Source organism: Tachysurus vachellii, chromosome 10 (assembly GCF_030014155.1).
Source record: "Tachysurus vachellii isolate PV-2020 chromosome 10, HZAU_Pvac_v1, whole genome shotgun sequence".
NCBI classification, from domain to species: domain Eukaryota; kingdom Metazoa; phylum Chordata; class Actinopteri; order Siluriformes; family Bagridae; genus Tachysurus; species Tachysurus vachellii.
In genome coordinates, this window is record NC_083469.1 from 3,617,501 (window position 1) to 3,641,443 (window position 23,943).

The window sequence follows — 23,943 nt, forward strand, 5'->3', positions numbered from 1 at the left end:
CTGTTCTTGGAAGGTATAAAACATTTCAGATCTCAGGAGCATCTTGTTTTGGTGTTTGTGTGTGTGTGTGTGTGTGTGTGTGTTTGGTGTATGTCTAAACTTTTTTTTTATTAACAATTTTGGCTAATATTACATACTTTGTGTTTTTTCGTGGTTGCGCTAAAACCTGGCAACCCTCAGTGTAGTGATTCTTCAGAAAGTTTACCCTTTAAACACAGTTCAAGCCTAGACTGGTAAGCTGTTTCATTCATTCATTCATTCATTCATTCATTCATTCATTCATTCATTCAATAATTCATAAACAAACAAATAAACAAACAAACAAACCTTTAGGAGGTTTCATTTGTTTAGTTCATCCAGCAAGCTTAATGTGAAGTAAATGCCTCCTTACACAACCTTTATGTTATGCTCCAATAGGATCCTGACATGTTGTACACCTCAAGTCTCAACCAGACACGATATCTAGCTAACTTTATACATACTGTGCCTCAGTGTAACATTCAGTTACATCTCTAATATATACATCTACATTTACTCCATTTACATTTATTTACATTTATGACAGCCAAACCACCGGCTCTGAACCAGGAAAAGTAGTTCTTAAGTAGCACCAAAACGTTGCTGGTTTACACTTAAGAACCGCTTGCGTCAGGAGCTGTGGGCGGGGCTGGGGGCGGGGCTATTGTTAGCGCATTTGATAATATACCTTAAGTATATTAATGTTTAATACACTTTTACTTTACCGCAATATGATCAGTTATTAGCACACATGATAGTAGGTAGCTACATGCTAAGGCTAACTTTTTTCTGTGTTAATGATAAAATAACGTTATGTACTTTCTCGATTACAACCTCCATTTATACAGATTACATGGAGCTGCACGTACACGTTGGATTCGCTACGTTTGGGTGTTAATGTAGGTTCACAAAGCCATGAGCATTAACAGTAAAGCAACATCCGCCATTGTTGATGTGTTTATGTTTGTGTTGCTGCGCTAAAGTTGCTGGGACACGTGACACGTATACAGTGACTTCAGACTCGGCTCTGTGACGGCTCTCTAGCAAGTGGAAAGGCAAACCGGTTCTTAGAAGGTTCGCTAGTGGAACCAACTTTGAACCAGCACCAGTGCTAGCTCTGAACCAGCACCCGGTTCTTTTTGGTGGAAAAGGGGCACTAGAGTACAACAACCTCCTCATTAACACTGTACACCATTTGTCAGACTGCCCAAATGAGGATGAGGTTCCCTTTTGAGTCTGGTTCCTCTCAAGGTTTCTTCCTTGTCACAATCGCCTGAGTCTCCACAGGCTTGCTCATTGTGGGTAAATACAAACACATGTAAATATATCTATTAATCTAAATAAATTTGAATTTGAATATGAATATTACATCCTTCACCAGCGTCCCTTTCGACAAACAGCACTTTCTTAATCAGACATTTGTTCTTCTACCCCGTACGAGCGCGGCTCCATCTCTATTTCCTCGTCCGATGTTTGAGTACAGTAGTCGTCTCGCTCATCAGCCAGACCACACTATATTGTTTGAGAAAAGCCAAACAGGATGAAGGATTACACATGAGAGAGCCAACTGAGTTTGGATCTGCTCGTTATTCCACACATACATCTATCTGTAATTATCTGTAATCATTGTGAGCCTGGTCAATAAAAAAGTGCTCTGGGCAATTAAATCACATGGATTTGTTGTTATGATTGAAACAGAGGGTGATGTTCTTCCAGAGTACAAAGCCCTTGGTTTTGTGGTTTCATGTGCCATTGCCACATAAAGTGTGATCCGTTATTAAAAATGCCAAGCCGCAGAGTGTTTAACGAACACTTTATGGGCCTTTTCACTGCTACAAATAGCAGTGAGGGAAGACCCATATCCTATTATGGAGTGTGTTAACAACATGCTCTCACGATCTCAAATTCTATCTTGTACATAAGGTTCAGGTTAGGTTGACAGGGTGGGGCTACTAGAGATGTTTATAATAAATAAAAACTTTATTACTTTATTATGACATGTTTGAATAAGCTTAAATCATTGACACATTTATGAGTGTAAGTGAAGGAGGTGTGGCCTTTGTGTCTAACAGTGTTAGTAAAGGAGGCGTGGCCTTTTTGTCTATCAGTGTTAGTAAAGGAGGCATCACCTCTGTGTGTATCAGTGTTAGTAAAGGAGGCGTCGCCTCTGTGTGTATCAGTGTTAGTAAAGGAGGCGTCACCTCTGTGTGTATCAGTGTTAGTAAAGGAGTCATCGACGTTGTGTTTAGCTGTATTAATAAAGGAGGCGTGACCTCTGTGTCTATCAGTGTTAGTAAAGGAGGTGTGGCCTTTGTGTGTAATAGTGTTAGTAAAGGAGTCATTGACGTTGTGTTTAGCTGTATTAGTAAGGGAGGTGTGGCCTTTGTGTGTATCAGTGTTAGTAAAGGAGGCATGGCCTTTGTGTGTATCAGTGTTCGTAAAGGAGGCGTGGCCTTTGTGTGTATCAGTGTTAGTAAAGGAGGTGTCACCTCTGTGTGCATCAGTGTTAGTAAAGGAGGCATGGCCTTTGTGAGTATCAGTGTTAATAAAGGAGGCGTGGCCTTTGTGTGTATCAGTGTTAGTAAAGGAGGTGTCACCTCTGTGTGTATCAGTGTTAGTAAAGGAGGCGTCACTTCTGTGTGTATCAGTGTTAGTAAAGGAGGCGTGGCCTTTGTGTGTATCAGTGTTCGTAAAGGAGGCGTGGCCTTTGTGTGTATCAGTGTTAGTAAAGGAGGCATCACCTCTGTGTGTATCATTGTTAGTAAAGGAGGCGTGGCCTCTGTGTGTATCAGTGTTAGTAAAGGAGGCGTGGCCTCTGTGTGTATCAGTGTTAGTAAAGGAGGCATGGCCTTTGGGTGTATCAGTGTTAGTAAAGGAGGTGTCGCCTCTGTGTGCATCAGTGTTAGTAAAGGAGGTGTCGCCTCTGTGTGTATCAGTGTTAGTAAAGGAGGTGTCGCCTCTGTGTGTATCAGTGTTACTAAAGGAGGTGTCGCCTCTGTGTGTATCAGTGTTACTAAAGGAGGTGTCGCCTCTGTGTGCATCAGTGTTAGTAAAGGAGGTGTCGCCTCTGTGTGTATCAGTGTTACTAAAGGAGGTGTCGCCTCTGTGTGCATCAGTGTTAGTAAAGGAGGTGTCCCCTCTGTGTGTATCAGTGTTACTAAAGGAGGTGTCACCTCTGTGTGTATCAGTGTTAGTAAAGGAGGCGTCACTTCTGTGTGTATCAGTGTTACTAAAGGAGGTGTCGCCTCTGTGTGTATCAGTGTTAGTAAAGGAGGCGTCACTTCTGTGTGTATCAGTGTTAGTAAAGGAGGCGTGGCCTTTGTGTGTATCAGTGTTAGTAAAGGAGGCGTGACCTTTGTGTGTATCAGTGTTAGTAAAGGAGGTGTCGCCTCTGTGTGTTTCAGTGTTAGTAAAGGAGGCGTGGCCTTTGTGTGTATCAGTGTTAGTAAAGGAGGAGTCGCCTCTGTGTGTATAAGTGTTAGTAAAGGAGGAGTCGCTTCTGTGTGTATCAGTGTTAGTAAAGGAGGCGTGGCCTTTGTGTTTAGCTGTATTAGTAAAGGAGGCGTGGCCTTTGTGTTTAGCTGTATTAGTAAAGGAGGTGTGGCCTTTGTGTCTAACAGTGTCATTAAAGGAGTCATTGACGTTGTGTTTAGCTGTATTAGTAAATGAGGCGTGGCCTTTGTGTTTAGCTGTATTAGTAAAGGAGGCGTGGCTTTTGTGTCTAACAGTGTCAGTAAAGGAGTCATTGACGTTGTGTTTAGCTGTATTAGAAAAGAACGCATGGCCTTTGTTAGCAGTATTAACAAAGGAGGTGTGGCCTTTGTGTTTAAAAGTATTAGCAAAGGAGGTGTGGCTTTTGTTAGCAGTATTAGTAAAGGAGGTGTGGCCTTTGTGTTTAGCTGTATCAGAAAAGGAGGCATGGCCTTTGTGTTTAGCTGTATTAGCAAAGGAGGTGTGGCCTTTGTGTTTAAAAGCGTTAGCAAAGGAGGTGTGGCCTTTGTTAGCAGTATTAGCAAAGGAGGTGTGGCCTTTGTGTTTAGCAGTATTAGTAAAGGAGGTGTGGCCTTTGTTAGCAGCATTAGCAAAGGAGGTGTGGCCTTTGTCTTTAGCTGTATAAGTAATGGAGGCATGTCCTTTGTTAGCAGTATTAACAATGGAGACATGTCCTTTGTTAGCAGTATTAGCAAAGGAGGTTTGGCCTTTGTGTTTAGCAGTATTAGTAAAGGAGGTGTGGCCTTTGTTAGCAGTATTAGTAAAGGAGGTGTGGCCTTTGTGTTTAGCAGTATTAGTAAAGGAGGTGTGGCCTTTGTTAGCAGTATTAGTAAAGGAGGTGTGGCCTTTGTGTTTAGCAGTATTAGTAAAGGAGGTGTGGCCTTTGTTAGCAGTATTAGTAAAGGAGGTGTGGCCTTTGTGTTTAGCAGTATTAGTAAAGGAGGTGTGGCCTTTGTGTTTAGCAGTATTAGTACAGGAGATGTGGCTTGTGTTAGCAGTATTAGTAAAGGAGGTGTGGCCTTTGTTAGCAGTATTAGTAAAGGAGGTGTGGCCTTTGTTAGCAGTATTAGTAAAGGAGGTGTGGCCTCTGTATTTGTCAGTCAATCAACATGAAAACAGCAAAAATAGAAATGAAAATGGAAAACAAAATCAATAACAAAAAAAAAGAAAATTTAACAGAAAAATTAACGTAAAATGGAAAAAACAAAAATTAAAAACAAAATAGTAAACAAAAATGGAAAACAAAATGGAAAAAAGAAACAAAATTTAAATAAAAATAAAACCAACAAAAATCGAAACAAAAATGGAAAACAAAATGAAAACCAAAAAAAGAAACACAAAATAAAACAAAAAAATATACAAAAAATGAAAAACAAAATGAATACAAAATGAAACCAAAAAAAAAATTATTTAATATTAATGAAAATAAAACTACATAAAAAAGAAAAAGAAAATTTAAAACAAAACAAAAGTTAAAGAAAAACAAAGTGTTACCTCTGAATGGCACAAAACATTGACTCTGGGGACTCCGGCTCAGTGATGGGATGATTCTATTATTCCTTCTTTCATACTTGAAGCAACTGTAAAAGTTTAGAAGTAATTCTACTTCAGCTTGAGTACAAAATGTGACGCTGTTCTTTAACTTTTACTTGCGTGACAAATCTGTCTTTTTACCACCTGTGATTAATAAGACTAATTACCTCCTAAGGGACTTGAGCTTCTACTCAACATTTGACAGGTTTCCTGTCCAAGTGCAGCAAATTCAGTAGAGCGACCTGTACTATGAAAGGAATTCATACGCTAACCCGAGGTCACTTAAATCGACTAGTGTGTACATGAGTTTTTAGAGTGTGTGTGTGTGTGTGTCAGAGTAAATTGCATTCCAGTTTTTCGCCATTCCAGACGTCAATTACTCCATGTCTCCGGAGCGAGAGCCGAGTCCCTGAACGCTTAAGATGTCTTCATGGAGTTCAGGCCAGTCAGGAATCTGAGTCTTCAGCCTGAACAAACAATAATGGAAGTGAAATTGCACAACTTGCCACCATCAGGGCTGAAGAGTGGCTTTGGCTCACATCAGCATGTTTTGCTGTAATCCAGGCTTGGGGTGATGTTGGATCAAACCAGCTGTGAATGATATTTTCTGGAACTTATTATCATTTTGCATGATAAACCTGAGATGTTCATGTCTTTGCTGCATGTTTTTTGAGTGTTCATTAAGGTACGATGGCGTGTTACATGAATCCAGAGCTGTTATAATATTATTGTTATTCATAACTGCGGTTTCTATGTGAAGGTTATGACAGATCGCCTCAACATGTCGGTTATAAAAATAGTCCTGTGTCCCAAACCGAATCATTCAATACCTTATTAAATGATTATGTAAGGAACAACTAATAAAAAGTTTATAAAAATGATGTGTAAAGTTTAAAATACTTAGACCCTGGAATATTTTGCTAGTGATCATCATCCTCTGAGTTAAAACTCTGGTTTCAGACCAGTGTGCATTCTGATTGGTCAGAAGGTGAAGAATTTTCTAGAACAGCAGCTCTGAAAGTACTGCAGCTGATAATCAACAATTTATATTAATGCACTTGTAATAATAAGTTATTGTGTGTGTGATTGTGTATGTTTGTGGGGCTGTATTTGTAATTTTATGTGTCTTTGTGTGTACTGTAGGTTTGTGTAGCTGTGTGTGTGTGGGTGTGGGTGTGTGTGTGGCTGTATTTGTAATTAAATGTGTCTGTATGTTTAGGTTTGAGTAGTTGTGTGTGTGTCCATGTGATTGTGTGTGTGGTTGTGTATGTTTTTGTGTATGATTTTGTGTGTGTGTCCGTGTGATTGTGCATGATTTTGTGGCTGTGTTTGTGGTTATATGTGTTTGTGTGTGTAGGTTTGTGTAACTGTGTGTGTGTGTGTGGCTGTATTTGTAATTAAATGTGTCTGTGTGTGTAGGTTTGTGTAGCTGTGTGTGTGTGTCCATGTGATTGTGCGTGTGTGGTTGTATGTTTTTGTGTATGATTTTTTGTGTGTGTGGCCGTGTGATTGTGCATGTTTTTGTGGCTGTGTTTGTGGTTATATGTGTTTGTGTGTATGTTTGTGTAGCTGTGTGTGTGTGTGTGTGTGTGTGGCTGTATTTGTAATTAAATGTGTCTGTGTGTAGGTTTTAGTAGCTGTGTGTGTGTGTGTGTGTGTGTGTGTGTGTGTATGTGTGTGTGTGGCTGTATTTGTAATTAAATATGTCTGTGTGTAGGTTTTAGTAGCTCTGTGTGTGTGTGTGTGTGTATGTGTGTGTGTGGCTGTATTTGTAATTAAATGTGTCTGTGTGTGTAGGTTTGTGTAGCTGAGTGTGTGTCCATGTGATTGTGAGTATGTGGTTGTGTATGTTTTTGTGTATGATTTTGTGTGTGTGTGTGTGTCCGTGTGATTGTGCATGTTTTTGTGGCTGTGTTTGTGGTTATATGTGTTTGTGTGTGTGTCCATGTGATTGTGTATGTTTGTGTGGCTGTGTTTGTGTGTGTCCTTGTGACTGTGTGTGTGGCTGTTTGTGTGGTTGTTTATGTTTGTATAGCTGTGTGTGTATATGAAAGATTTTGTATGTTTGTGTAACTGTTTGTGTGTGTGTGTGTGTCCATGTGATATGTGTGGTTGTGTTTGTGTATGTTTGTGTGTACTGTATGTTTGTGTATGCATGTGCCCATGTGACTTAACCTCCTGTTAACCCTTGTATGATGTTCAGGTCTGTGGGACCCATAGTCATAAACATCAATAGTTTTGAAAAAACGTTGCTTCCTTGTAAATTTGTTGATTTTTTCCCACTCATAACTTGATTCAATTTGACTTTCTTTTTTTTTATTACATTTTATTAAAAAACAACAAAAAACGAGTAGCACTTTAATTAAAAAATGTGATGTAGTAAAGGTAAAGGGCAAATATTTACCATATGTGCTGTTTATATTGCTTGTCATTGGGATGAAGTAAACATCTGTAGAGTATTTTAACATCAAATTTTTTATTGTGTTGAATTAAAAACCGGGGGTCACGGTGGCTTAGCACGTTGGCCTCACACCTCCAGGGTTGGGGGTTCGATTCCCGCCTCCGCCTTGTGTGTGTGGAGTTTGCATGTTCTCTCCGTGCCTCGAGGGTTTCCTCCGGGTGCTCCGGTTTCCTCCCCCGGTCCAAAGACATGCATGGTAGGTTGATTGGCATCTCTGGAAAATTGTCCGTCGTGTGTGATTGTGTGAGTGAATGAGAGTGTGTGTGTGTGTGCCCTGTGATGGGTTGGCACTCCGTCCAGGGTGTATCCTGCCTTGATGCCCGATGACGCCTGAGATAGGCACAGGCTCCCCGTGACCCGAGGTAGTTCGGATAAGCGGTAGAAAATGAGTGAGAGAGTGAGAGTGAATTAAAAACCCAAAAATGCAGCAGGTAAAGGAATCACTTGTAAACCTGCAGATTGTCATTGTGTCGTTTTACTGAATCGATGATTTGAATGAAGTGAATGAAGTGAATGAAGTGTTCTGTGTCTGTAGATTTTGATTCCCAGACAAACTTTTCAGAATTCAGAGTAATTTCTTTTAACACGAAGCCAAAGTTCTTAATTCCTCTGTTTTGTCCCTCCAGCCGTCTTGAACATGGACAACACTGTGGTGGACCTGGAGACGCTTCAGGCGCTGTATGAAAATGTAAGCACTTTCAGAGGATATGTTTTCTAACTGTCTCTGTAGCAACATACACACACACACACACACACACACACACACCCCACCCACCTTTTAGTGTTATTGGTTTGTTCCGCTGCTGGGTTTGCACGGACCCGGCATGAGGAAATGTGTGTGTTACAGAGCAAAATAAACACACGGCCCACAAACACCACGGGAATGTGAGAGAGAATGAGAGAGAGATGTAGAGAGAGAGCGAGAGAGAGAGAGAGAGAGAGAGAGAGACAGAATGAGAGACGGAAAGTCTCTAAAAAAGTGAAAAAAATGAAATAAACTGTATTATTTATTTAGTAATTGACTGTATTTGGCTCTTTTATTTGTTTAATTATATTTTTAGTATTTTATTTTTAGTGCTAGATAATTATTTATTTGTCTTCTATTCATTTGTTTATGTTCAGTTCTATTCTCGCTGTTATTATTTTTATCTGTTTATCTGTCTGTCTTTCTGTCTGAACCGTATCTCTCTCTCTCTCTCTCTCTCTCTCTCTCTCTCTGACAGTTATTGCAGTGTTGAGGTTGTTTCTCTTGAGTGTGAGAGACTCCACACTGTCTCTGACTCCTGCACACAAACCACACATTACACTCACACCCACACAAACACACACACACACACACACACACAAACACACACACACACACACTCTACACTACATACACACTCACACCCACACACTAGACACTTACATTCGCACCCCACACAAACACACAATTTTCTCCCTAACTGACTCCACATTGCTATCATACTTTCAGTCATTACTGACACTCTGCAGCTCTTTGATCATGTGACTGATTTCCTGGAAATTGACTTTTCCTTTTTGTTTCCGTGGGAACAGCGAGCGCAGAAAGAGGAAATGGATCAGCTCGAGAGACACATCAAGTCCAGCACAGAGAACGAGGAGGCAAAACCACTAGACAAGCCTGAACAGTGAGGCCCTGAAATACACACACACACTCCATTATGATAAGCTGTACACACCATGTAATTTATTATTATTATTATTATTATTATTATTATTATTATTATTATTATTATTATTATTATTATTATTATTATATATATATATATTTTTTTGTTTGTTTGTTTTATTCAAATATAATTTAGTGTTCTTCATTCAGTAATTCAGTAATTTGTAAAAATTATTATTATTATTATTATTATTATTATTATTATTATTATTATTATTATTATATTGCATTGATTTTGATTAGTCAATTATTTTCATGACTTTTGTCCAAGAGCTTTAATCATTACCTTTCTCTCTTTTGTCTCACACACACACACACACACACACACACACACACACACACACACAAACACACACACAAACACACACACACACACAAACACATACACACACACACACAAACGCACACACAAACACACACACACACTCACACACACAAACACACACACACACCAACACAAACACAAACACACACACACACTCACACACACAAACACACACAAACACACACACACACACACACCAACACAAACTCACACACACAAACACACACACATACACACAAACACACACACAAACACACACACACAAACACACACACACACACAAACACACACACACTCACACACACACACACACACACATACACACAAACACACACACAAACACACACACTCACACACACACAAACACACACACACACACAAACACAAACACAAACACACACACAAACACACACACAGGTTCCTCCTGCAGCTGTCGGAGGTTCCTCAGTTCTCTGAGCGAGTTTTCTGCATCCTGGTTCAGTCCACATTCACTGAGAGCATCAGCTCTGTACAGAGGAAGATCAGCCTGCTGCAGAGAGTGTGCACGGTGAGTGTGCACGGTGAGTGTGCACGGTGAGTGTGCACGGTGAGTGTGCACGGTGAGTGTGCACGGTGAGAGAGACAGACACACACACAGACAAACAGATCAACAGGTAGACACAGAGATAGATAGAGATAGAGAAATTCAGAGCACGACAGACAGTCGGAGGGAAAATGAGACACAAACAGAAAGAGAGGAAAGAGATGGATAGAGAAAAAAATAGAGCGAGAGAGAATGACACATAGACAGATAAATAGAGAAATGAATAGAGATAGATAGAGAACTCTGAGTTAGACAGACAGAGAGATAGAGAGAGATATATACTGTAGAGAGAGAAAAAATAGAGGGAGAGAGACAGAGATAGAGACTGTGGAAAAGATGAATAGAAAGATAAAGAAATAGGGAGAGACACTGAGACAAAGAGTAAAACACAGACAGAAAGAGTGATAGAAAAGAAGAGGGAAAACATGACTGACCAGTAGAGAAAGTGCGAGAGAGACAGAGAGAGAGAGAGAGAACTATATAAATCTGGATTTTCTCTCCACAGGCTCTGAGATGGAGTAAAGGTGTGATGCAGGTTCTCGGGCTGGTTCTCGCATTGGGGAATTTCATGAACGGAGGGAACAGGAGTCGGGGACAAGCAGACGGCTTCACCCTCGACGTCCTACCCAAGCTCAAAGATGTTAAGAGCAGTGTAAGTGGGCGGGGCATGATCATAACCACACCCACTTTACCTTATATGGCTTGGTTAATGACGACACCAAAGCAGATAAGACGTAAAAAGTCAAAGTCAAAGTTTTATTCTTCTTCCATAATATTTCTTTCTTTTCTACAGTTAATGTTGACTGATGTCTGTGAGCCAATTTACTGCTTGTTCTCACTCATGATCTAAAGGCTTTAAAGTGTCATTTCACTAAAAACCTGTCTGTTTTTCTCTCATCACGTTAATAAGTGTCTGTCTGGCTGTCTGTCCCCCTTCTCTCTTTCTCTCCTGTCTCTCTCTATCCCTCTGTCTTTCTGTCTGTCTCGCTTTCCCCTCTCGCCTCCCCCACTTTCTGTCTCTCTCTCTGTCTGTCTGTCTCTCTTTCCCTCTCACACCTCCTCCTCTGTCTGTCTCTCTCTCTGTCTGTCTGTTCTCTCTTCCCCCCCACCTCCTCCTCTGTCTGTCTCTCTGTCTGTCTCTCTCTTACCCCTCCCACCTCCTCCTCTGTCTGTCTCTCTCTCTCTGTCTGTCTGTCTCTCTTTCCCTCTCACACCTCCTCCTCTGTCTCTCTCTGTCTGTCTGTCTCTCTTCCCCCCACCTCCTCCTCTGTCCGTCTCTCTCTCTGTCTGTCTGTCTCTCTCTCTTCCCCCTCCCACCCCCCTGCTCCTCTGTCTGTCTCTCTCTCTGTCTGTCTGTCTCTCTTTCCCTCTCCCACCTCCTCCTCTGTCTGTCTCTCTCTCTGTCTGTCTGTCTCTCTTTCCACCCCACCTACTCCTCTGTCTCTCTCGGTCTGTCTGTCTCTCTTTCCCCCCACCTCCTCCTCTGTCTGTCTCTCTCTCTGTCTGTCTCTCTTTCCCTCTCCCACCTCCTCCTCTGTCTGTCTCTCTCTCTTCCCCCTCCCACCCCCATGCTTCTCTGCCTGTCTCTCTCTCTCTGTCTGTCCCCCCCCCCCCCCCCCCACACACACACACACACACACACTCTGTCTATCTCTCTGCATGATGGGAGCGTGAGTAAGTGAGAGCATGTCCTTTTTTTATTGCTGTGTTTTCCTTTATATTCTCCTCCCTCATGTGTACTTTTAAAGTAAATGCATCTTCTTTTCCTTTCTTTTGTTGTGGTGTTATTTTATCCTAGAGGCTTAGTCTGAGTAGGTGAGGTGTGTGACATGCTTTGCACGGTTCACTCGGCACCAGGTATGGCGTCTGAACCGACATCTTTATCCCTCCGTCACAACTTTAGGGTTTTTTAGCTTTATAGCTCTGGGCAACTTACAGTAGTTGGCCCAGAAAACATAAATTTTGCATCATGGCTGAACAAAGCTGCTGCTGTTGTTTTTTTTTGAAGTCAGAGAAAGCTTTCAGAACAAAATGATAACCAAGGAGCTCGAAGCCTGCAGGGAAGAGCGTCTGGATTCATGGGAAGCAGCTGAAGAAAATTGTATAAACTCCCCATTAATGAGAGACCTGCTGATCTACAGTGGTGGACAACACACGGGTTAATACCACAAACAGATACAGATACAGTACCACAAACAGATACAGTACACACACCTGGATCCAATAATAAAAGACACTTGTCCTTTTTGTCCTAGTTTTGTCCAATGTTTGATTTATTAAAGGGCCATGTTTTTAACAGGTTTTATGTATGGACCAGAGCAGGAAGAGAAATGTGCTTTATGGACAGAATAAACTAGCTGTGTGGTGTACAAGGAAGGCTAAAATGGTGCCTGTATGAAATGATGTAATGACTACGAGGGGCCTGATATCTGGTCGCATTACTGTCGAGTTTGCTTACTACAAACTCTGTGGAGATTTGGCTACCTTTTACTTTGACGGGGCTTAAATGGTGATGGATAAATGTACTGTACAAAGTGGAGGGTTGGATGATTCCTGCGCTTTTGTCAGTTTTTTTGTACAAAGACAGCATTAACGTTGACAGCGCTTATTCATTATACTGTGCCCTGCCACAAAGCAAAAATAGTTCAGGAAAGGTTTGGAGCACAATAACGAGTTTGAAGTGTTGACATGTCCTCCAAATTTCCCAGATCTCAATCCAATCAAGCAGCTGTGGGATGTCCTGAACAAACAAGTCTGATCCATGGAGGCTCCAACCTGGCAACTGAAAGGATTTTCTGCAAACATGCAAACCGGGTGTCAGATACGACAGCACACCTTCAGGGGTCTAGTGGAGTTTAGGGCTAGGATTAGGGTTAGGATTAAGTTTATATATGTTAATTAATGAGATCATAAAAATCAAAAAGTCTCTCTCTCTCTCTCTCTCTCTCTCTCTCTCTCTCTCTCTCCTGTATCAGGATAATTCCCGAAGTCTCCTGTCCTTCATCGTTTCTTACTATCTGCGACACTTTAACGAGGTACGCTTTCCATCCCTGTTTGTTTCTCTCTGATATTTTTTCTCATCATTTCATCCTTATTTTTGTTTTTGCTCACTGACCACCGGCCGACTCGGAGGAGCCGAGAGTCTAAATAAACAGCTGTGACAGATGTGGGCTGTGTGACGTTGTGTGTATTTAATTGAGTAAAGATGGTGTGTTTCTGCATTTCACCAAACACACACACACACACTCTGGTTCTGCGCTTTAACCTGATGTAGCACGATAAAACGTACAGACTTTTAGGTTAAGTGTGCGGTGCAGTCGTCACACACTTCTGTTTGTTCAGTGTCTAAAAAAATCCGCATCAGCATCGAATTCAGGTAGGGGGTGTGGCCTAATGATGTCACATTAAAGGTGATTTGGATGATAATGTAGATTTAAATCAATAAATAAAAAAGGTTTCTGAAGTGTGTGTGTGTGTATGTGTATGAGTATGTGTGTGTTGCTTCCATTAATTGTTTGCAACAGCAGCCCTAAAAGGAAACATCCTGGCCAACAAACACGACTGACTACATTTCAGCAAAATATTTATTCGTATTTCATTATTTCAGCAAAAGTATTTATTTGTTTGGGTTGTTTTTGTTTGTTTGGTTGGTTGGTAAGGTAGTTGTTTGGTTTTGTACAGTCTGGTTGTCTGTGTGTTTCTTTGGTTGGTTGTCAGTTTGTCTGTTTTGTTGGTTGGTTGGTTGGTCGTATGTTTGTTTGATAGTTTAGTTAGTTGATTGGTTGGGTGAGTGGGTGGGTGGGTGGAGAGTTGTTTGTTTTTTTGTCTGTCTGTTTCGTTGGTTGGTTGATTGGATTGTTGCCTGTTTATTTGTTTGTTTCTTTGGTAGATCAGTTAGTTGTATGGTTGGTTGATTGGGTGGACAGTTGTTTGATTGTCTGTTTCTTTGTTTAGTTGGTTGAATAGATGTTTGGTTGGTTTGTTTAATTGAATAGTAATTGTTTGTCTGTCTATCTGTTTGTTTGTTTGTTTGTTTATTTGTTTGGTTGTCTGTCAGTCTGTTTATGTGTTTAGTTGGCTGGTTGGTTGTATGTTTACTCGAAAAGGTGATATTAGTGACTGTTCATTCATTTGCTCTCATATTTAGACACACACACACACACACACACACACTGTGTAAGGCTTATGCTGTAAAAAAAAAACCATATAGTTTTTAAAATTAAAAAGCCATGTTTGGATTACAACAGATTATACATTAAACATCACACAGGATGATTCACTCTGATTCACTCAGTTCACTTCTCCTTTTCCTGGATCCAGAAGATTTAATTATAACACTGTCGGAGTGTTTGACTCAAACGCCACGAGAGGAAATGAGATTTGGGGAATAATGTTAAGCTTGTTCTGATCTGGCACGTGTTTCCAAACACCCTGTCTCTCAGCATAATTGCCTTGTTTAACTGATTGCGTGTGTGTGTATATATATTTATATACGTGTGTGTGTGTCAGAATGCAGGCCAAGACACGTGTGTGTACCCTTTGCCGGAGCCGCAGGACTTTTTCCAGGCGTCACAGATGAAGTTTGACGACTTCCGGCGTGACCTGTGTAAACTACGCAAGGATTTAAACGGTGAGAAAATCAAACACACAACACACACACACACACACAAACACACAATCCACAGACCGGGGTTGGTGTATGAAAGGAAATAGAATGAAAAAAGATTTGTTTTGTCCTGGGTTTAGTTTTTAGAATGTAATAGGTCCATGACGATAATAAAGTCTTAGCTAAGATTGTTTTCCATTTATTTATTTATTTATTTATTTACTTTGTGGAGTTCTACATTACATGAGTGAAACGTTCCTGTACCTGAGGTGAAAAGCCGGAGTTAAGCACACATTTAAAACCACATAGTGCGCTTTCTTCTACATCATAGAGAGACTGGTTAATCATTTCATCGACCAGAGATGAAGACAAATACTTAAATGTTGCTTAAAAATTAATTTGGATGTTATATCCTTAATCTTAAACCATTATATACTCTATGGTTGGATTAATGAGAGAGAAAAGCATGTAGGATAGGATTTAAAAAAAAAAAAAAAAAAAAGAATCGCAGGTCTATTTCATTTATTTACAAGCAAATGCATACATTCGGCTTTCGACTGAAAATCGGATTTGGGAATCCAGATCATTCCGAAGAGTCGGGAATACCCATAATAGTCTTTAGTCTATTGGAACTTCTGCATGGTTTCACATGAATCATCAAATCCTGACAGGAAAGTCCAGCTGGCAAAGTGACTACTCTTTCAACCCTACACAACCTCTGTCGTAGCTTCCTGCTAAACCAATCAAGCCACGGGTCTCTTTACGTAAGCTTCACCAGCTATGTGCTTTATTTCTCAATCTAACTCACAATTCATGCTGCTGAAAGCTTCTGCATTCCCCATGAGACTTTATGGCATTGCTCATATTGCGCTCCATACCAAGAGTGAATTATCGCCTTGAGGGGTTAGCGGAGTGAGAGAAGCTAAAATGCTAAAGCAGATGTTTGTAGCTTTCACAAGCACTAAGCCGTTTTAGTTAACTCTTCTGTTTTGTTTTATCAACACTACAAACGGTGATGTACTAAAAAGATCATAGACAGTTATTCCATTTCATTTCAATTCACTTTTATTTGTGTAGCACTTTTACACTGGAGGGTGGGGTTATAAATTGTTATAGACACCTTAAAGTGTTATTATGAATAATGTCCTTCAATTGTGTATTGATTAGGAAGCTGTTGTTCTCAAACACCACATGTTGGTAACATCATGACAGATAGATAGATAGATAGATAGATAGATAGATAGATAGATAGATAGATAGATGGCAGGAAGGATGTGATAGATAGATAGATAGATAGATAGATAGATAGATAGATAGATAGATAGATAGATAGATAGATAGATGGCAGGAAGGATGTGATAGATAGATAGATAGATAGATAGATAGATAGATAGATAGATAGATAGATAGATAGATAGATAGATAGATGGACGGACGGACCGACAGATGTATAGATAGATAGAGTATGGATGGCTGGATAGATAGATAAAAGATGGATGGACGGACGGACGGACAGACAGATGGATAGATAGATAGAGTATGGATGGCTGGATAGATAGATAAAAGATGGACAGATGAACATACATTTACACTGAACATATACATTTACACTGAACACACACATTTACAGTGAACACACACATTTACAGTGAACACACACATTTACACTGAACACACACATTTACACTGAACACATACATTTACACTGAACACACACATTTACACTGAACACATGCATTTACAGTGAGCACATACATTTACACTGAACACATACATTTACCCTGAACACACACATTTACAGTGAACACACACATTTACACTGAACACACATTTACACTTAACACATACATTTACACTGAACACACACATTTACAGTGAACACATACATTTACACTGAACACACACATTTACACTGAACACACATTTACAGTGAACACACACATTTACAGTGAACACATACATTTACACTGAACACATACATTTACAGTGAACACACACATTTACAGTGAACACACACATTTACACTGAACACATACATTTACACTGAACACATACATTTACAGTGAACACACACATTTACACTGAACACACACATTTACAATGAACACATACATTTACACTGAACACATACATTTACACTGAACACACACATTTACACTGAACACATACATTTACACTGAACACACACATTTATAGTGAACACACACATTTACACTGAACACATACATTTACAATGAACACACACATTTACACTGAACACACACATTTACACTGAACACACACATTTACACTGAACACATACATTTACAATGAACACATACATTTACACTGAACTCATACATTTACAATGAACACATACAGTACATTTACAATGAACACACACATTTACAATGAACACATACATTTACACTGAACACATACGTTTACACTGAACACACACATTTACAATGAACACACACATTTACACTGAAATACATTTACACTGAACACACACATTTACACTGAACACATACATTTACACTGAACACATACAGTACATTTACAATGAACACACACATTTACAATGAACACATACATTTACACTGAACACATACGTTTACACTGAACACACACATTTACAATGAACACACACATTTACACTGAAATACATTTACACTGAACACACACATTTACACTGAACACATACATTTACACTGAACACATACATTTACAGTGAACACATACATTTACACTGAACACACACATTTACACTGAACACATACATTTACACTGAACACACACATTTACACTGAACACATACATTTACACTGAACACACACAGATGTGTGTAGCAGATTAATGTCAACAGAATAGAAATGGCCGTTTACACTCGGTACAGTATAAAGAAACGTCTGATATCGTGTCTGTGAGTCTGATCTAAAATAATTCAGGAGTCTGTTGTTCTTTCAGTGTGTTTTAGACGTGTGTTTTTCCCTCTCTTCATAATCTTACAGTGAATTTTAGTGCTGAAAATAAATCTGAGCTGCTTTTGATGAACAAACACTTGGAGCATCTCAGAGAGCAGAAATGGGTTTGACATCAACATTTACTCTGAAGATTTTTTGGTGGTTTTTTTTTTTTTTTTTTTTTTTTTTGCCATTTTTTTTCTCCACCACTGTGGAGTGAGACATGCGAAAGACACTCAATTGTCAACATAGACACAATAAAAACAGGAGGAAAGTCTAGTTTTTGGCCTCTGAGGGAACGTGAACCCTGCAACATTAAGAGAAATCAACAACTGCCTTTAGACTTTTTTAATATCAAAAGATTACGACTATAAATAAAACTAAAATATTTTAAACACAATGAATAAGGTTTTATTAGTATATTATATGTTTTATCAGCCTAAGCATCACTTTGCTTTGAGAAACCAATAACTCAGCATCTATTGGCTGAACTGGACGAGTGAAATAGATCTCTGCTGAAGAGATTCACATGTGATATGCCACGTCCACCTCCAGATTCTGATGGACGGGACTCGCATCAGGACTCGTATCGAAGTTCCTGCTCTATGCATCACTCAGCAAGTCAGCCAGAATAAAGAGGAAAAGATTTCTAAGCACTGGCTAGCGCAATGATCATCTAGTAAAGCAAAGCCAATGATAGCAAACGGATGAAAAAAAGCGCCTTGACGTTTGTGTTGTTGTGTCTCTCTTCCTGCAGCTTGTTCTTCCAAGACTGAAAAAGTGTGTGCTATGTCTTCAGATGAACATCTACAGCCCTTTAAGAACAAAATGGAGGAGTTCCTTTGTCAGGGTAGGAAACTGGATGGAAGCACAGACACACACACACACACACACACACACACACACACACACACACACAAGTGTACTGTATGTATGGATGTCGGGGAACCATTGAGGAACCAGACACTCTAGTCTAAACTCAAGGCACCAACAATTAACCAATCACCTTAAAAAGAAGGAGGCTTTTAATGGAGGCTTAAAAGGACGGAGTTCAAAGCCCCAGCACCGCCAAGCTGCATGTATTGGACCCCTGAGCAAGGCCCCAGTTCTCCCTGTTCCAGGCACATTACATCATGACCCTCTCTCCTCACTCACACCACCGTCTAACCTGGGATACATGAAGTATGTGCTGCAATGTTTATGTGACAAAGTGGGAGATGTGGTTAAGGTGTTGGACTAATAATTGGGAAGTTGTTAGTTTGAATCCCAGATCCATTGATCTGCCACAGCTGGGCCCCTGATCAAGGCCCTTAACCCTCAATTGCTCAGTTGTATAAAATGTAAAGATAAGGACATCGGCTTAATGTAAATGTAAACACAGTAGAAGGAACCTGCATGACCGAGTCAAGGAAGCAACATGAGGTTTACATTTCCAGCGAGATCATGAGATCTTTAGCAATCTTCATGATGCTATTCCCTTGAAAAAGATCAGAAAGTCTGATATTCTAAAGTGTGTGAGGAAGAAAAGTAGAGATCGAGCTGTGTGTTATCGGCATATCAGCAACATTTTGTGTCAGGTCCAAAAGAACAAAATGTCTTACCACTAAGCTGCCACTCCTGGGCCCCAGAGCAAGGCCCTTAACTCTTAATTGCTCAGTTGTATAAATGAGATAAATGTAAGTCGCCCTGGATAAGGGTGTCTGTTCAATTCCGTAAATGTAAGATGTAAGCTTTTTAAGACGTCTCGTCCACTTGTGATGTCGGCCATCTTGAATTTTTTTCCCATTCGGCGTCAGTGCCTGGTAGCCCTGAACCTTTTTGAGCAAATCTTTGAGTGTTAAATGCATAAAGTGTCCAACATTCACACTTAATTTTTTTTGTTTTTGGTTGAATAAGTGTATCATCCGCATACTTGAAGTGCACTTCTTCTTCTTCTTCTTCTTCTTCTTCTTCTTCTTCTTCATCTTCTTCTTCTTCTACTTTCAGTTTCAGTGTCTACACCCTACTCATACTATTCAGACTACACGCTGGTGTAGTGTACGTGTACGCGATTTGGGACGTGCCTGCTATCTTCATGCGACTTGACTAATAAATTTTACTCTTTTCTCCTGAGTTATTTATCTGTCATCCCTCCATTCTCCCAAGACAGGAGCGTCTGTAGCCCTGTCCTTCTCTGCCCTCTCTCCATCATCTGCATTTTCATCACTTCAGCTATCCCTTCTTTCCTTTGATCTCTTCTGTCATCCACTCTATTACTGTGTTGAGCCAAAACCAGTCTGCGCTTGTTTTATTTCTTATTTTCCACTTCTTCATTTCCTTTCCTTAGAGATTGGCCACTGTGTTGTTTTCTCCTCGTTTTGTGCCAACCAAATAAATCTCACAGTTGATGTTTGCAGCACGGTTTTGAATGTATTTATTTAAACAGCTGTCATGAGGCAGGATCTGAAAATATCCGGCAGCATCATTGGATCTAATGCCATCAGTCCGTTCCCTGACGTATCCTGATGTCATCAAAACTCCTTAAAATAATGAATACATATTGAGTGTAAACTGGAACCAGTCCATCACCCTATAGGGAAGTCATAGGGAAGTCGTGGCCTAATGGTTAGAGAGTTTGACTCCTAACCCTAAGGTTGTGGGTTCGAGTCTCGGGTCGGCAATACCACGACTGAGGTGCACTTGAGCAAGTCAGCACCACCCCCCCACCCCCCCACCGCCACCCTCTTGATACTATAACAACTTGCCAACAAGTCAAAGTTTTCACATCATATATAAAATGTTATCCATTTACTGTCACAAATAGTATCAGGGAACATCCTGGAACAGGAAGTAAGTTCTTGTTATCACTTACCTTATACTGTACCTGTCCCTTCACTTTCTCTTGAAGATATTAAGAAAAAAAAAACATAATGCAGTTTTCCGTAATGCTGAAAAATGACAAAACACAACATCCTCTGACCTCCAGATATGGATCCGTTTGTCCGTCCATCCATCCATCCATCCATCCATCCATCCATCCATCCCTCCATCCATCCCTCCATCCATCCCTCCATCCATCCATCCATCCATCCCTCCATCTCTCCATCCATCCATTCATCCATCCATTCATCAATCCCTCCATCCATCCATTCATCAATCCATCTATCCATCCATCCATCCATTCATCCATCCATCCCTTCATCCATCCATCCATCCATCCATTCATCCATCCATCCCTTCATCCATCCATCCATCCATCCACTTTTTATACCGCTTAGACTACACTGGGTCACTGAAAGACTGGAGTCTATTCAGGGACTCGGGACACAAGGCAGGTGTAAAGAATCACCCGTCATGGGAAAAGTAGGATCCATACTTAGTGTTTATTAGACAGAAAGAACAGAGCAAAAGAGTCCAAAACAGCAGGCAGAATCTTATAGAGCAAAACAGGCAAAGAGTCGATAATCCAAATGAGACAGTCAGAGTAGCAAACCGAAGAGCGCAATCCACAAACATGATAAATCCACAAACAGAAACAGGTCATACATTAATAGCAAACTGAGCAAAGGCAAGGAAATGGCTTGGAATTGCAGATAAATGACAAGTTTGCGTTCTGCTAATATCCAATGACCTCAGAAGTAAACCTGGATGTGAACCGGGATCCTCAGTACTAGGGCTATGGTACTGAGGGTACTACAGCAGGAGACACCCTGGACATGGTACCAAAACATTACAGAGCAAAATCGCACTCATTACGATAAGCCTACGTACAGTGAGTGTCTTTGGACTTGGAGGAAACTGGAGATCCCAAAGGAAACCCAAAGGAGAGAAGATGCAAACTTCTCACACACACACACAAACACAAACACACACACACACAAACACAAACACACAGTTCCCTGTGGTACTACTGTAGATGTTAATATTTGTTACAGTAATTTATTTGAAGGAATGTGTCATTTTATTATAAAGTGACTTGACTTGACTTGACTTGAAGTAATTTCAGTTTATATTATATTATAAACTAATTTCAGATCTGCTGTGGAAACGTACAGTTATACGAAACGCTCCCTTGTGGATCTAAATAAAAATGGATTATTTTCATATAACGTGGTATAAAGTGTGTTATTCCACTTACAGGTGGATAAGTGGTTAGGATTCCTGCCTCCACCCTGTGTGTTTGTGGTGTTTGCATGTTCTCCCCTGGCTACAGGGGTTTCCTTTGGGTTCTCCGGTTTCCTCCAAGTCCCGGTTTCCTCCAGGACCCCTGTGACCCTGTGTAGGAAAAGTGCTACAGAAAATGAACTGATGGACGGATGAATGGATTTTAGACATTTTTATAGTTACTTTTAATGTTGTGTAGTGGATAAGAGAAATGTTTTTTTTTTTTTTTCTCTCTCTCTCGTTATACCCAGAATCTCTAAAGCATACATTTCTTTCACCTGAAAACGTTCCTGTTCTGGGAAACTTCTGTAAATGATGAATATTTGTCTCCTAACAATAAATTTTAAAACATCAACATTTATACTATATGTTTCATTAGTACATGTTTATGAGTAGTCGAGCATCCGCTTTGAGTCCTCGTGCATTACCAGTTGCTATGGAAACAACAACAATTTAGAACGAACGCATTACTATAAACCAAACTCAACCAATCAGATCTGAGAATTCAGCCACATTAAGGTAAAAAATCAGTTAATTAATTCAGCATGGCTGCTGTTAAAGGATTAAGCAACATAGCGGTTGTATCCTCAAATCTGATTGGTCAAAAGTTATTTTAGTGTAACAGAACGAAACGAAAACGTTGCTGTTTCCATAGCAACCAGGACTCCAAAGTCCGGTGCGTGTGTTTTGTTCTGAAGTGAAGTCTGGGAGCCTGAACGTCATGTGCTGTTTTATTTGTTTGTTCCAGTCATTACACACCATTACACTTCTATTTCCTTTACTCATTTTTCCTCTCTCTATCTCTGTCCATCTGTCCATAACCATAGCCACATGTGCTTGGCGTGTCGTGCTAGCCGGGCGACTCGTCGTCTCTCATCATTGTCTTCCTTTCATCCGGATTCTCTTTGCCCGCTCTCCCGCCGCTTAGTTAGATGCCATGTACAGAACACACGGATAGAAAGAGAAAAAAAAGTTTCTTACATGTGTGACTGTGAAATTCCAGGCGGAGGAGCAGACGCAGAGTCCCGCTGGCTCGACGCTAACCACAGAGAGAAAGACATGGAGGGGAATAAAGAGAGAAAGAGAGACTCCGTGGTGCTGTGTTGTTTGGTCTGTGCTCATTCAACTCTTTGCTTGCTAATTCTCCAGTGTGCGAGTGCTTTGAAGGGGTTTCACACAACCGCAGCCATGATCCGAGCGGAGACGCCGACGTTGTGATTCCATCATTTATATGCAGTTTTAGCCCAATTATATTTCTCAAACAATATCCCACAATTCCTCACTAACAGAGTTCTTTTGAACAACACAGAAATGTATCACACGAAGGACCGAGATCTTCAATAAAATCATAAATAAATAAATAAACAAAAAACTTTAAGTGGTAAGAACTGCACATGTGGTACAGTTCAAGCGTAGAGTACTGGGTGAGGCCAAAGGACAGGAAATCAAACAGCTAACAGATTATCTTTATGTTTTGAAATATAATGTTTTGAAAGACCAAAACAGACTTTGCTGATTAACAGACTGTCAAGTCTTGAATTATTGGCACTCTTCCTGAACCCCTAAAAGAACTGACAGGATGGAATTGAAGCTAGAATATTCCAAGTTTTTTTTAAACCATTATTATTAGTAGTATAGAATAAAGAGAAGCATTTGTTTGTCACATTTACATTATAGCACAGTGACGTTCTTCCTTCACGTATCCCACATAGAGCCTTAATCACTTGAGCCACCACTGCTTGTTGTACTACTCCTACTACTACTATTACTAATAGTCCTATTTCTACTCCTACTACTAGTCCTACTAATCCTTCTACTCCTCCTCCTCCTCCTCCTCCTCTTCTTACTTCTACTCCTACTACTAGTCCTACTAATCCTTCTACTCCTCCTCCTCCTCCTCCTCTTCCTACTTCTACTCCTACTACTAGTCCTACTAATCCTTCTACTCCTCCTCCTCCTCCTCCTCTTCCTACTTCTACTCCTACTACTAGTACTACTAATCCTTCTACTCCTCCTCCTTCTCCTCCTCTTCCTACTAATCCTTCTCCTCCTCCTCTTCCTACTTCTACTCCTACTACTAGTCCTACTAATCCTTCTCCTCCTCCTCCTCCTCCTCCTACTAATCCTTCTCCTCCTCCTCCTCCTCT

General features: G+C 40.3%; 1 protein-coding gene across 1 annotated transcript in view; it reads left to right on the forward strand.

Annotated features, from left to right (window-relative positions):
* fmn2a (formin 2a) overlaps window positions 1–23,943 on the forward strand; it is a 51,572-nt gene that overhangs the window by 22,624 nt on the left and 5,005 nt on the right. The window contains exons 7-13 of the mRNA XM_060878934.1: window positions 8,131–8,192; window positions 9,062–9,153; window positions 9,937–10,066; window positions 10,608–10,754; window positions 13,078–13,137; window positions 14,612–14,732; window positions 18,411–18,503. Coding sequence (XP_060734917.1) covers window positions 8,131–8,192; window positions 9,062–9,153; window positions 9,937–10,066; window positions 10,608–10,754; window positions 13,078–13,137; window positions 14,612–14,732; window positions 18,411–18,503 — 705 coding nt within the window. The remainder of the gene's footprint in view (window positions 1–8,130; window positions 8,193–9,061; window positions 9,154–9,936; window positions 10,067–10,607; window positions 10,755–13,077; window positions 13,138–14,611; window positions 14,733–18,410; window positions 18,504–23,943) is intronic.